Source organism: Gossypium arboreum, chromosome 5, assembly GCF_025698485.1.
Source record: "Gossypium arboreum isolate Shixiya-1 chromosome 5, ASM2569848v2, whole genome shotgun sequence".
Taxonomy (NCBI): Eukaryota; Viridiplantae; Streptophyta; class Magnoliopsida; order Malvales; family Malvaceae; genus Gossypium; species Gossypium arboreum.
In genome coordinates this window covers 21,483,423-21,497,287 of record NC_069074.1, presented here as the reverse complement: position 1 = coordinate 21,497,287, position 13,865 = coordinate 21,483,423, and the positions used below count along the sequence as shown (strand labels likewise).

Here is a 13,865-nt window from a genome sequence, read left to right as displayed (position 1 = left end):
TTTGGAACACGTGATAGAATAAAAGTTTAAGGTTTTCACTTCAGTGAATCAGTTTTGAGAATTTATTGAGAAGCAAAAAGAGTAACTTGACAAGGCAATCTCTTGTCGAGGGATACAAATACATTAGATTAATTGAACGATGTCATTCATTTAAACTTTAGTATAAAACGACAATGATAAAAATTGAGAGCAGATTTACTTTTGGCTTCATATTTTTTAACTAAAACAGCGAAACAATCGACTCCCGCTGCATATGGTCAGATTATGGTATACCTTATTACCTCACCCAAGACAGGTTCAGGCTTCGAGTCTCTTCTATATCTAATGAACTTCGGTGGAGCCATTATCACTTCCCTTTGTGACGATGACACTTTCACTGGGAGAGAGGGTTTCAGAGTCAGAAACATGACTAGGGGAACTGTCTACCTTGCCATTGTCAGAAGCATCAGAATCCGAGTTCAAATCAAGCGAATTCAAATCAACATGTGGCTCTGCGGATTGAGGATTTCCCCTTGTCCAAAATGCAGGCATCCTCTTGTCATCCTCTCTCATCCTCTCAGCATACTTACTAATGTTGAAACCCGAATCATCATTTCCACCAAATGCAGACTCCAGCTTCTCCATATCGAAAAGCTCCTCCATTATTTTCTTGCTACTGGGATCATCAGAGTAAACAAATTTTACTTTGTTCTGAGTCTTGGGTTCTAGAAATGGTTTCACCACCTGTCAAGAAACAGGCACCCAATATCGTATCAATGCAAAATAAGATGTCCTTACATTAACAAAACGAAAAATGGCATTGAACACAGCCCATAATCTGTAAACTAAAAGAGGAGGAAGACCAATAATAGTTCGCATAGTGCTGGATCTAAATGCTGGAAGGAAGAATTTCACGTTACATATTGACATGAAAAACGACTAGAGTGCTGAAATGTTTCAAACTAGCATTGCCTAGTAATCTCTTATTTATTACTGTGTTTACCATTTAGGCAGAATACCATCGAAAAACCAAAAAGAATATAAAAGTTGAAATCTACATTAAATCCGGATCTCTTTAAATCTGCAAAATCTGACTAGGAACCGTGTATCCAAATTCCATATTAACTACTAGCTAACTCATATGCTTACATATAGAGATCTCTTCAAATCATGTACGCATATTCTTGAGACACCTCACATGGGTATGTAAAAATTTTATGTTCTTTAACAAGAAAGCAAGAGAAAAAGAAGAAGTGGAAAAAATGTCAAAAAAGGGGTTACCTTCCAGAATGGTTCAAAGAACTTGGGTGGGTTGTATAGTATTGCCATGCCCAGACGCTCTGGATAATGGTCTTGTAAAATATGTGCTGTTTCCCGTGTCACCTTCACTGATGTATGTGACAAGTTGTAGCCATTGAAATCGATCAACCAGACCATCTGTTCCTTGTCTGGAGGAAGATTTAAAATTGCATTCTCCATACAATAAACCAAATACCTTATCTGTCCTTTAGTTGACTTTGTGTTCTGTAGTCAAAACAAATGTAACTAAGTTGTCAAGGGTAATCAATGTACAGCTAAGTAACATGCTTACTAATCTGTAAGAAACCGGTACATTGACCTTTTATTAGGACTTGCTAAATGCTTAAGAGGCAGTGTAACATCCTATTATTGGGACAAATATGTTAACCACCATGATCAGAAATCTTAGTTAGATTGGGGTCTATCTTATATTATTCATTTCTTTTATCCTTCTGCTGATGTAGGGCACTCTTTGGAGTGAACTTTGACACCTTTCACTCAAAGTTGCTTCAATTTTTATGTAATACCAGATGTAAATTTGCACAAGTAAAAGGCAAGGAAGTCAGAGGGAACCTGGCAACTAGGTCTCATGACAAGAACTGTTCTTCCATGCTTGTCTATATAATTTGATCTGTAGATCTTCCCTGTCTCTGCTTCATGAGCAACCTCTTCCTATATCATACAAAAAAGCACAAAATTGTAAAAGCGCCATAAAGGTTGACCTGAACCGGCAAAATGACAAGATTTCAACCATAATAAGTAAATTTGACTTGCGTTACTCTTAGGTTAAGTCCATAGATTTAAATTCCTAATTCAATGAACTATACTGAATGCAAAAGAATGCAACTTCTAAGAAAGATCATCAGGCCACTCATTGCCAATAGCCTAGCACCCTCAAATTTCAAAATAAAATGGATTAAAGAAAAAGGGAAACTGTTACAAGCAAACTGGATTGGGTAAATTCTGCATGCATTTGGTATTCCCTATTCAAAACAACATATTGTAGGAGGATGAATTGTAGCATACCCAGCGGATCTCTTCTGGTTTGTATTCTGCTCTCCATTTTAAGGTCTCTTTAAGCATTTTAGTTGCCTTCTTGACATTCCAGTTTCGCGCCTTTAAATATCTTGTGATGGCTGCATCAGAACAATAAATGGCCAATTTCTCAGGCAATGGACCTATCAACTTTCTTATCTCACTAATCTGCAAATATCAAAAGGTCAGAAAGCTTTACTCTTGACGGCATATAAAGAAGCTTTTGCTTGCTTCAACTTGCAAGATCTATGATAGGTCAAAATGATAATCTATGAGGTACAAGGAATCAGAGATCATATAAATAGAACATGCCTTTGCCTGCTGCTCTTCAGTTGTTACAGACTCATCAGAGCCATTTGAAGAGGATTTCTTCAATGCAGCACTCATAGCTTTAATAGATGTTTCCCTGTATGTTAACAGTTTAATGCAGAAACGAGAAATTGCATAAGATCATGAAGGATGAATTGGTGTGGAAGCTCCCTTTGGGATCATAGAAATTGCTACCAATCCTCCATAAAAGAAAAAAAGATTATTCAAAATCATAGGAAGCTAGATTAAGGAAATTAGTGAATGATCTGTACGATCAAACGAATAACTTGAAGACTATATTAACAAACCAGATAGCCCAAAATTGCTGAGCAGTTTTCTGGGCTAATCATCTTCAATAGCAAGGTGTTACTATAGAATTTGATCATCGGTAACACAAAAGCTTCGTTTACTTACACCTCAACCCCTTCTCCTTTAGTTTGTCCAACAAAACAACAAATCAAAGAAGAAAATAATTTGTTGTAATATAGAAGTCTGTATATGGGATGGAAAATTTCATCCAAAACATTTTAGACCAAAGAAAGGCATTTGGCATAAATGACATTATTTTCACCTGATGACAAATTCTATCCACCGCATAAGTTTTCGGATATAAAACAGTCCAATCAGCTTACAAGAAAATGGGGAAAATAAAAACGATAAGATGAACAGGAAATTTTTGCAGCTGGAAGTAAACAAATTGTGAAAAGATCTAAAGACCAAAAGTAAGTCTGCATATATGGTAAAGGAAGGAGCAAACTAACCTGACAGATTCAAGGAGGAATGGGATCTTCAACTTCAGGGGTGGAAGCTCAGATGGTAAAAATCAAAGAAAAAGAGGTCAACCATGAAAAGGGTGTCGCTTAAGAAATAGGAGCGGTGAGGTTCGTGGCGTTGATGGTATGTACTTGGATCGTCTCATGCAATCAATTCGAGAAACCGGGAAGTTTGGGGTTCCTTTAACTCCTCCTTTGTTTTTAAGTATGTACTTTTCGGATCCAGCCTTGTTTTCTAACTTTTCTAACTTTTCTAACTTTTCTAGAATGGGTGTCCCCATTTACCTTTTTTTTTTTTTTTTTTGATCACTGAGACGCCAAGGTAGAAATTAGGTTTAAACTTTAGGGTAAATATCATAATGTTATTAAATTATTAATAAATTTATATTTTGATCATTAAACTTTAAAAATTATCATTTAAGCTAATAAGCTATTAAAATCGTTACTATATAGTCTTTTTTGCATGCATTACTTATACCAATAAAAAATTTCTCATTTTTTTTCTTTCCTACAATTCAATATTTTTTATGAAACGAACTTAAACATCATGAATTCATGAACTAATTTTCAAATAGCTTTTTTTTTCGATCTCCAAGATTGATCGTTAAATTAACCTAAATTTTAAATTTAATCTTCTACTCATCAATAAATACCGATTGAAGGTACTAATTATCAAATTGTTGTTTAAAACTCATTAGCATAATTTCTTTTTAAAAAGAACTAACAGTCTAGTGACTTGAATAAAAACTTCAAATAATCGGTGATTTAAATGAAAATTTTGTATAGTTTAATAAATATTTTATAACCTTTTGAATTTAAGTAACCAAAATATAATTCACTACCATAATTTTTTTAAAAAGTAAAATAATTCAATAAAAATGAATAACTTAATAATTTAAATGAAAATCTTGATTTTCAAATAATTCAATAAGTATTTTAAAAAGAGACTAAAACATAAATCATTGTAGTTTACCTGATGAACTAAAAAAAATTACAAACTGGGGTGTGTTTCCATTTTGGTAGCTGTAAAATAGGCAGGTCAACATATGAATAAGTAATTACCCATCGAGGGCAGAATAGACCTTTTAAAGCAGGAAAATGTCGGGGAAACTAGGCAAAGCTAGAGGACAGGTTTGGATTGTAGATGCTATCAGAAAGAAAAATTAAATAAAATGCCCTTTTGAAGATTTATCCCATTACACCCTGTTTTTTTCAACCTTTTCAATTTTTTCGATTTACAGTTTAATATGGTCTTGGTTTTGACAGCGAAGCTCACCCACTTAACAATCTTCTTGGTAAGCAGGAACGCGGCAGAAAAGCAAAAGAACAAATAGTGTCCAAACAGCAACCTGTTGAGTTGTTCTTACTGATACCTGGTTATAGACTTGAGAGAACTTTTAAGATAATAAATTGAATCATGTACGGATATGTTCATCGCTACATAAATTGTATCCCCCGCATTACTTTTAAGTAATGGCAATCTGAGGAAAAGTACATCTCATCACAGGAAAATAAAACAAATAGTATAGTTTAAAACCTTGGGCCATTATTTGATGGTTTTCAAGTTTAAAAAAAAAAAAAAACAGCAGCTGAGGTTTTTCGCAGCTGAGAAAGAATTCTTTGGTTCCACCTGAAGCTGTATACACAAAGTCAGCTAGATGAGAGTTCCTCGCACAATTCTGTACCCTTTTAGGAGTCTTACTTCTCTATACAGAATTTTGGAGGTGTGTCCTATTTCTATCTAAGTCTTTTGGTTTAAAGAACCAAGGAAAATTAACATAAAGAACAAAAGCAAAGAATACTTGGTTAACCAACCCGTATCCTGCAGAACTAAAAAGTTATCACCGAAGTGCATCTCCATGTTCAAAGAATATATACGGCAACTTTGATAGAGGTTGATTCTTAGGATTCTGCAAAGCACACCCGCTCAAGAATCGCTACTCGTCCTCTGACATTTTGCAAGCATTTGTAAATTTGATGAATGTAACTTCAAATTTGACAGATCCAAAAGAATTCACATCCCCAAACTGAAGAGTCGGCCATGCATTGTGTATTGTGGAAAAGGACAAAAGTCAAAGAGCACCAGAATTTGAAATGACTGCCCAACTGTATCGATTAAAGACTTCATCCAAGTAATAGCAGATTGCAACAATCAATTATCAAGCAAAGGGATATTGTAGGGCGGCACAACTCTTAATGCCAGCATTCAACTCCTGGTTTAGAGAAAGCATTAGTTATAAGACAGTCGTAGTGCCCACGTATAAAAATTTACATTAAAAGTTGTTCAGTCAATAATTTTGGCTTGATGATATACTTCTTACCTTCGAAGCCTGTCTGGGTGGATCTAGGGTTTGATCTCATACATCCTACCCCCCAGATCATCCACTTCCTAGCAGGAATCAACATGGCAGACTGGCAAAAGTTCACTGGTGACCCATGCAAATCCCTCTCAACTTGTTCATCTTAGGGCAATTATCAGACACAAGTCTGGCACCAACTTCCAACAAATTGTTTCAATACTCATGGAGCTAAGAGCTCCATAATTTCAATGCAAGGATTATAAATAAAGTTCTGCTCCACGGACCGCCATGAGCCAAAACAGTTCGTAGACAACAACCAATGCCTAGGACTCTCTTTTCCCCATTGTACCAGCAGAATTTTGCTTCTTCAGTATACCATATTGCCAGGCCTCTCTAGATTTGTCACCTGACGGATGAAAATCATCCAAAAAAGTATCCAGTGGCGACTTAAATGGCCGATAATTCCCATTCCTAGAAATTACAGTTGTGCCTGACTTATCTTCATCCTCTGATGGTGTTCCTGACCTGGATTCCATGTGCATATCAAGTGATCTATGTCTTGGTCCAGCAGACCTTAAACCTCTCATATTAGAAGCCTTACCCTGTGATGGAGAGTAAAGTCCCCTTGGCCCTGAAAATTCTTTGGGGAGCAAGTCTTTTGTGAAGTCCTTGGGGAGAGAATCCATGTCCATATAACAATTCCTAGCTTTGGCATCAGCAATTAAGGCTGCCCAGTCATCTGATTGCACCAGAGCACTGGCATTACCCATAACCTGTTCAAACATTAACGTCAATTCAAGAAAATAAACACAAAATAAGGTAATTGGAGATGGATCAGAGCTAGAATTTAATAGCATACAAGATTAGAAGAAAGAACTCATACCCACAAAGCCCTTCTAGCACGAGTAAGAGCAACATTCATTCGTCGAATATCTGCAACAAAGCCCACCCCATGACTTGAGGCACGGACACAAGACATAATAATAACATCACGCTCCTGGCCCTGGAAAGCATCTACAGTATTAATATAGATATCCCTCTTCCCTTCCTCTGTCCTTAGAACACTCTCAAACTCACGTTGTAGGCATTTTAATTGCAGCTTGTATGGTGTTATTATACCAACTGTGATTTTTGGCACACCCAAAGATTTCAAGGTTTTCTGTAGGTACTCATACAAGCGCAAACAAAACACTGCTTCATGCACATTCTGGTATGAAACAGAACCACCTCTATGGGACTCTCGGCCATGAGTAATATCATAAAATAAATAAGGTTTAAGCAAAGGGTCCTTGTAGTAAACCTCGTCAGGTAAGTTGGCAACACTTTCACTATCAATAAGACGTCCTTGATAGAAGTACCTAGATGGGAAATCCCTGATCTGGGGATGCATCCTATATTGCACAGATAACAACATTGTTGGGCACCCTGCTTGCTGGAACCTTTCAAAAAGGCTTCTACTGTATAGGAGGGTCCCAGCAGCCTTGCTGATGACAGTTGCAGGGAGTTGCTGGGGATCCCCAACAAGTACACATCTTGCTGCACCAAGAGAGAGGGGAGGAAGTACTGCAACTTCACTGGCTTGAGCAGCCTCATCAATTACAACCATATCAAAACCATGAGTAAGGCGAGAGAATAATTTACGCCCACTACTTGAGACAGTAGTAAATACAATCTCAGCCTCATTGGCAAAACTAGCCTCAAGATTAGCACGGGCTTCTTCCAAGTTGAAGTTACTGCCAACACGGAACTTAGCTTCTAAAATGAGAAGGCGAGACATCTCAACTAGAACCTTATCTCTGCTTTCAACAACTGCAGCCAAGTTCTGCAACAGTACATCTCGGTTCTGATCCCGAGCAAGAAGAATTTCAGGATCAACACCAACAGAACCTTGGGACCGAACAGTAACAGCTGCAGCAGTAAGTTCCCTTTGAAGAGTAGCAATCTGCTGAGATAACATGGCCTCACGAGCCTTTAAAGTCTGAATATGTCCAAAAATTTCATCACGGTTCTTGAGTAGAAGTTGTTCAGTTCTCCGCTCAACAGAAACTGCCTGAGCAGCCCGTGTTTGAGAGTCTACCCCAACTCGGGCCACATCAGGACGGTAGATTTTCATCTCACCATCAATAAATCCTCGATCAAGAACACGGGCAAGAAGCTCATCAGTTGCAGCATTAGAAGGAGCACAAACCAGCATTCTAGGTTTTGGGCAGAGTTTAGGAAGGGTGCGGAAAAGATTCTGGTCCATGTTCTGGAGGACTTCATCAATCGATCCCATTGCAACGTTATCAGGATTACTCTCATTAGCTTGTTTATAGCTCTCAGGTGCTAATTTCTTTAGCAAGGAGGTATAGTAGTGCTGATATTGAACCAGATGAATGACATTTAGCATCCCCCAGACTGTATGTGTCTTGCCAGTTCCTGGAGGCCCTTGAACAAGGGTGAAAGGCCATGGCTCTTGTCTCTTTGTCACCCCACTACTTGTTCCAGCAGCTGTATGTGTAGCTGCCCACTGGATTGCTGCAAGCTGAGGCCCATTAAAGGTCCTATGTAAATAATCAATAAAATTTGGTGTGAAGCATTCAGGCATAGCTGGAGATTGCTGCTCATATTTTGGGAAGTGATCTGGGCTAGGTTTAAGGATAGCAGTTTGCATCTGTGCACGAGAGAAACTTGATTAACCCTAGTAGATACATCAAGCAACAAGAACTAAAGCTAGCCAGAGAAGATTTATGAATAAAATACCTGAGAATTAAGACGACAAAATGCATGCAATGCCACATACTCACGCTGGGTCGTTGCAAGAGATCCAAGAACTGTCAGATACCAAAGCGACCTAGGTTGAAGTTTCCTCAGAATGTGATCATCATCAACCTTGCTGTAAAATTTAATATGTGAATTTAACATTAAAACACACAAAAAAGGAGGAACGCTGGGGAGAAGAGAGGTGGGGCAGGGGGGATACAAGTGCATTCAGAACTACAGAATGCCAATAAGCAATGTTTCTCTATATACCTGCTTGAATCATAGGAATCACCAACATAAAAGTGAACAATTGCACCAATAGGATCACGAGTATCAAGGGGTATGTGCCGCCTAACAGTTCCAACCACACGTCCATTAACCTCAGTGTCTTCATCTTCTTCAATTGTAGATGAGTTGCGCTTGTTTCTAACTGCTTCACACAAGATGTAAAACATTCCTAAGATATACATAAGAAATATATCTGAAAATAAGTTTTTTCCCGAATGTCATACCTGATCCAGGCCTTGGAGCTGATAGAACTGCAACATCACCCTCCTTAAATACCCACTTACATTCATTAGCAGGAAGAACGATCACATCATACCATCCTGAACCAATAAAAGCAAATTTTCTGCCAATTAATAGAACTGGTATAAACATTTGCTCATGATCCCAAAAATATTTGAGCACATTTCGACTCTGGAACCAAAAAGTTAACCAGAATCATAAAATGACAATTGCCAAACTTACCAAAACCCATAACCTGAAGTAGCCACTTTAAAAACTAAGATAAAGACTACAAAGATGTGGACTACAAACAGTAATCAGGCACTTTTACCTCTTTCTCGCCGTTCAATGTTTTTGATGCGGACCATTATATGTGTATCTCTTGAAGCTGATTCAGTTAACTCTTCCCATGTGCTGTACAGTTGTGCACGACATTCCTCAAAAAGTAGAGGCTCAAATACTCTGACATAATCTTCTACAGATTCAAACCGCCCAGGAACGCACTGGAGATCAGTATCCTCTGATGCATGAAGTGAAAAAATTAATTGCAGGTGTCAGAGCTGATAGCCCATAGAATTTTAATAAATCAACAGAATGAAATGATAAAAGCAAACTAGAGATGAATGGAAATTCAGTCTAACCCTTTAAAGTAGCCAACTATCATAACATAGTGAATACTTGCATATACCTAGAAATGATGCAATCTATAAGCCGCCAACCAAAAGAGGGAAAAAAAAGTAGGAAATTGCTTCAATTGCTTCAAAAAATAGTCACATAGCTTGAGCAATGTGTGAACAAATCTTCAAAAGCCCCATACAAAAGAACGAAATAGTTACAATCATATACTTAAATGACTTCTTTTCCATTATTTCATATCAATGACTTCAGAATTACAAATTTTAGGCCTGACTTAATATTCTAAGGCTTAACGTATAGTAGCAAATCAAGAATTTGTACCCAGAGAAGTCTCCCCCAACATGCAATACAAGCAAATAAGAACTTCAATAGCTGTTTATTCAAACACAAAAATATCCAGAAAACACATAATTCCAACTCAATGAGAGATAGAGTAAATGAGTACAGAGAACTACACAGATATTTGATGCGATTGGTCTCTGCAATAGAAATTCTCTCAGAAATAACCAGATCATGAGAATTACTGCTAATAGATATAGCAAATAAGTCAATAGCAACAATACGATTAAAAGCCAACTTCCACAATAAGAATATACATCTCATCACCTTCCATGTCCTTTGAGCATTACCATTCTCATAGAGCGATAATTGAAGGGACATGGATAACTGGCATGAGAAAAATAATAAGAAACTGTAAAGCAAGCAGGAGGTGAAAAATGTAAAAATATCTTGAAGTTTAGAAGTAGTCAGACAAGTATCTGAAATGTTGCCAGCATATACCTGGGTGATGCCAAAACTTTTCACTGGTCACCTCTCGTATAAGGCGTTCCACAGATGTGTCCTGATAAGGTGCACTGGTAGCAGTTGTCTTTTTAGAAGGAAGATGTTTCTTATTTACCATCTTGGTGTCCATAGAGCTTTGGTTGACTGGAGCTGGCTTTCTATTAGAAAACTGCATATTCTTAAGCTGCCTCGAATCAGGTTGCTTCCATGAACTCTGTCTTGGTATGGGAGGTAGATGAGCCTCTGAAAGTTCAGTGTCACTATTTAACCTCCTAGGCCTGGCAAGTAGTCCAGAACTGGTATCACCATCACATTCAGACTTATGATCAAATAACTCGACTGCAGGGTTAATTCCATCATTACATGGTAAATCAACTTGCTTCTGATCCTCATTTATTGGCTGACCTTGCTTTTCTCCAGCACGTTCACCAGATTGAGGATTAGTGCGAACTTCTTTCACAGTACGTGTGATAACTGGTGTTGGAAAGTTCTGCCTTCTTGGAGTAGAGGTTTTGATAGGACCAGCTTGTTTGACATCTTCCAAATTAAGAAACATGGTCTTCCTATTCCGTTTCTTTCCCAGCATTGCTTCTTTCTGTTGGTCTATCTTCCTCTTTACAGGATTATTTGCAAACTTCAGCGCATGACTTGCTTCAATTCCTTTAACTTCTCTCTGTTTTGGCACCAACACAGGTTCTTCTTGACCATCAATGGATATATTATCTTTACTGTCACCTTCTGCAATTTGGACACTGTTGCCCTTCTGTTCATTCAGATGTTGCTCCAGTCTTAATGGAGAATGGCTGTTTTCAGCTGCACTAACACTTTCAACAGTCACACCTAAAGCATTAGACTCCAATTCCTGTACACCTTGTTCTTGAGAAGCTTTAACCTCTTCATGCATACAAAAGTTTCCATATGCATCAGCAGTCCCCTCAGCATCAGACCATTCACCTTCTTCTCTTTCCATGGCCTGAGCATTTGCAGAACCTGAAACAAATGAAGCTGCTACTTGTGATTTTATCTCCCCACTAATATTTGACCTTGAAGAAGACGACGCCAAATTAGAATTCTGATCGCCTGTTCTTTTGGGTTCAACACCTACTTCAGGGCTAGGAGAAACTTTAGGCCGAATAAAAGGCTGAAAACCTGAGCCAGTAGATGCATGTGAGAATGCATGGTTATTTGCTATTCGTTGAGAACCTGATGATGTCACAAACAAGTCAGTAGCATGGGGATTTGCTGATGGAAGTGCCTTTTGTGGCTGGATGCAGATACCTCGATCACTCTCCTCATCGTCTTCGGCGGGAGGTTCATTAAGATCAAATAATAGTCTTCCTCGAGAGCCCATTTCATATATAAATGCATACAAGCAATATGACTACTCTTACAATATCTAACTGGATCTTCTTGTGTTTTTGTTTCAGCAAAAAATGCACATGGCATACGACGCTGCAATTAAAGTACAAAATCATCAGTGTAACTAGGAAATATAACTTTAAAAGCAGCTAGCTTAAGCAAACAATATCCAGTTAAGAAACACAAAGGCGAACATCTGTTAAGAAACACGAAACTAGATTTAAGCAAGGCAATGCATTTGCTAAGTATTTCAACCAAAAAACCCTTTTATCATAAAATAAAAGGAAAATGACAACCAGCTTGATTGCCATATCAACACATCCACTTACATACATACACACACCTTTTATTTATTAATAAACAGATTCAAAAACAAACCTATGACCTATCAACTCAGCAATTCCAAACATATGCATCAAAATCATTCAAAATACAAAGAAAAAAAAATCAACATAAACAATCACAATAAACCATCAAGGTTACTTTGAAAGGCGCAGTTAAACTAAAGCAATACCAATCAACAGTATACAGTACCCAAACCAAGCAAACAGTTTTGACTTAACTGGATGCAATGTGAACATTACTCGAAAACCTAAAGAACTTCACCCGTCCCCCAATTGCAACTAGCTTAAATTGAAAAACGGAATTCCAATCGGGACTAGATTAGAATCATAAGATCCCTAAATAAGACTAACCTAAGTTCAATCTCGAAAAACACATAATACCTTTACCTAATTAAACCTCAAATCATCCCCAGATCGAAACTCCCTAAACCAATAAGAAACTAGGGTTTTAAAAAGAGCATAAATCTAAATACTTATGGTCCGTTTCCGTTCCTTTCAAATCCGCGAATTTTAGCAAATCCGTTAGCTAAAACCTTTCGCAGATCAAGATAAGAAAACCTAATAACTTGTCAAAACACGTCAAAGACCTATTATCCAAACAATGCAACAATCAAAAGGTCAAAGTCTCTGTTCTCCGATTCAACGTCTAATTTCATTCCTCCAACATTTTTCCAATATTCGGAATAATCTAAATCTCAAAAAAACACAAAAACAATTAAAACCAGTTGAGACTTGAGAGAGAGAATTTCCTTTTTCATAAATTAAAATTTTAATTTTATTATTTCTTTTACCTCTTGAGAGCTGTAGAGAAAATAGCGAAGCCAAAGAGAGAGAAATAGAGAGGGAATAAATATAATATGAGGGAGAGGTTCTTTCTCTATTGAAACTAGAATGCAATTTGCCAAGGGAGGAAAGGGGTTTATATAAGGAAATAACAAGCCCATCTAACCGGCCGGTCTTTTCTCTGTTCAAAATTTAATTATTTCCCCTTAAATTAAAAATAAATAAATCCCACGCCTTTTTTTCCTTTTCTTATAAAAATTTTATTTATCCTTCCGATGAAACTGAATTTACGGAAACCACCTCGTATAGAACCGACCGACTGGTAGACTTAGAAATAAGGATTGGGGATATTTATGGAAATTAGCGAAAAGAGAAGATCTATCGGTTTGGCTATGAGGTTTGGTTTGCGTGTATTATACTCACAGGTAAGAATCCTGTATCTAGAGAGCTAATCGTCGTTGATTTTGCTGGGGTCCACGGGGATCCCACATGATCATCGTCGGGATAATTGTGTGCAAGAAATTTTAGAAGAAAAATAAAGTTAACACACCTCAACCAATTATGGTGACGAGAACCAATTTTGGGTGTATTGGAGGGCTAGTTTCGGCAATTCATAGGGGGAAGTGAGGCAGCTATATTGCTCTCCCACGTGCGTTCCGAGGTGACCGTCGTACCATCTCATTTGACAGCGAGGTGTTTCTGCCGGTTTTCTCTGCTGTCGTGTGCAGCCGATGGTGTCCTTTATTTACGAAACTGCCACTACCGATACGGTCGTGGGTGTACGGTGATGGATAGGCGCGTGAGAGAAATGAGACTTTTTGCACGATTACGGGAGGAACCATTCATACAGTCTAATGCCCGTTCATTTTTTTTTTGGTAAAATAATTACTTCAAGAGAAGAACCATTCATATAGTCTAATGCCCGTTCATTTTTTACTTATCACGATTCTCCAATTTTCCAAAATAAAATTATAAAAGAAAAAAAAAAGTTTAATGGTCATGAATCATGAGTCATC

General features: G+C 37.6%; 2 protein-coding genes across 5 annotated transcripts; both read right to left on the bottom strand.

The window, feature by feature from the left end:
- Positions 1-32: 32 nt before the first annotated feature.
- LOC108469932 (uncharacterized) lies at positions 33-3,699 on the bottom strand. Of its 3 annotated transcripts, XM_017771060.2 has the most exons (6): positions 3,384-3,699; positions 2,626-2,719; positions 2,305-2,481; positions 1,852-1,950; positions 1,261-1,503; positions 33-723 (listed from the first exon to the last, which is right to left on the bottom strand). In XM_017771060.2, exons 2-6 carry the CDS (start codon positions 2,698-2,700, stop codon positions 322-324), a joined length of 996 nt encoding a protein of 331 aa, XP_017626549.1. In that variant the 5' UTR covers positions 2,701-2,719; positions 3,384-3,699; the 3' UTR covers positions 33-321. The 3 variants fall into 3 exon arrangements, with proteins under 3 accessions (XP_017626549.1, XP_017626550.1, XP_052884231.1); XM_017771061.2 differs by lacking the exon at positions 3,384-3,699 and having other exon boundaries at positions 2,305-2,414; XM_053028271.1 differs by lacking the exons at positions 2,626-2,719; positions 3,384-3,699 and adding an exon at positions 2,513-2,625 and having other exon boundaries at positions 2,305-2,414.
- A 1,073-nt stretch (positions 3,700-4,772) lies between these two features.
- On the bottom strand, positions 4,773-13,200 carry LOC108469653 (uncharacterized ATP-dependent helicase C29A10.10c). Of its 2 annotated transcripts, none has more exons than XM_017770622.2 (9): positions 12,858-13,200; positions 10,361-11,815; positions 9,276-9,464; positions 8,950-9,045; positions 8,708-8,870; positions 8,438-8,570; positions 6,579-8,348; positions 5,717-6,468; positions 4,773-5,608 (listed from the first exon to the last, which is right to left on the bottom strand). In XM_017770622.2, the coding sequence occupies exons 2-8, from the start codon at positions 11,712-11,714 to the stop codon at positions 6,019-6,021; spliced, it is 4,155 nt and encodes a 1,384-aa protein (XP_017626111.1). In that variant the 5' UTR covers positions 11,715-11,815; positions 12,858-13,200; the 3' UTR covers positions 4,773-5,608; positions 5,717-6,018. The 2 variants fall into 2 exon arrangements, with proteins under 2 accessions (XP_017626111.1, XP_017626112.1); XM_017770623.2 differs by having other exon boundaries at positions 8,708-8,867; positions 12,858-13,199.
- Positions 13,201-13,865: the final 665 nt, after the last annotated feature.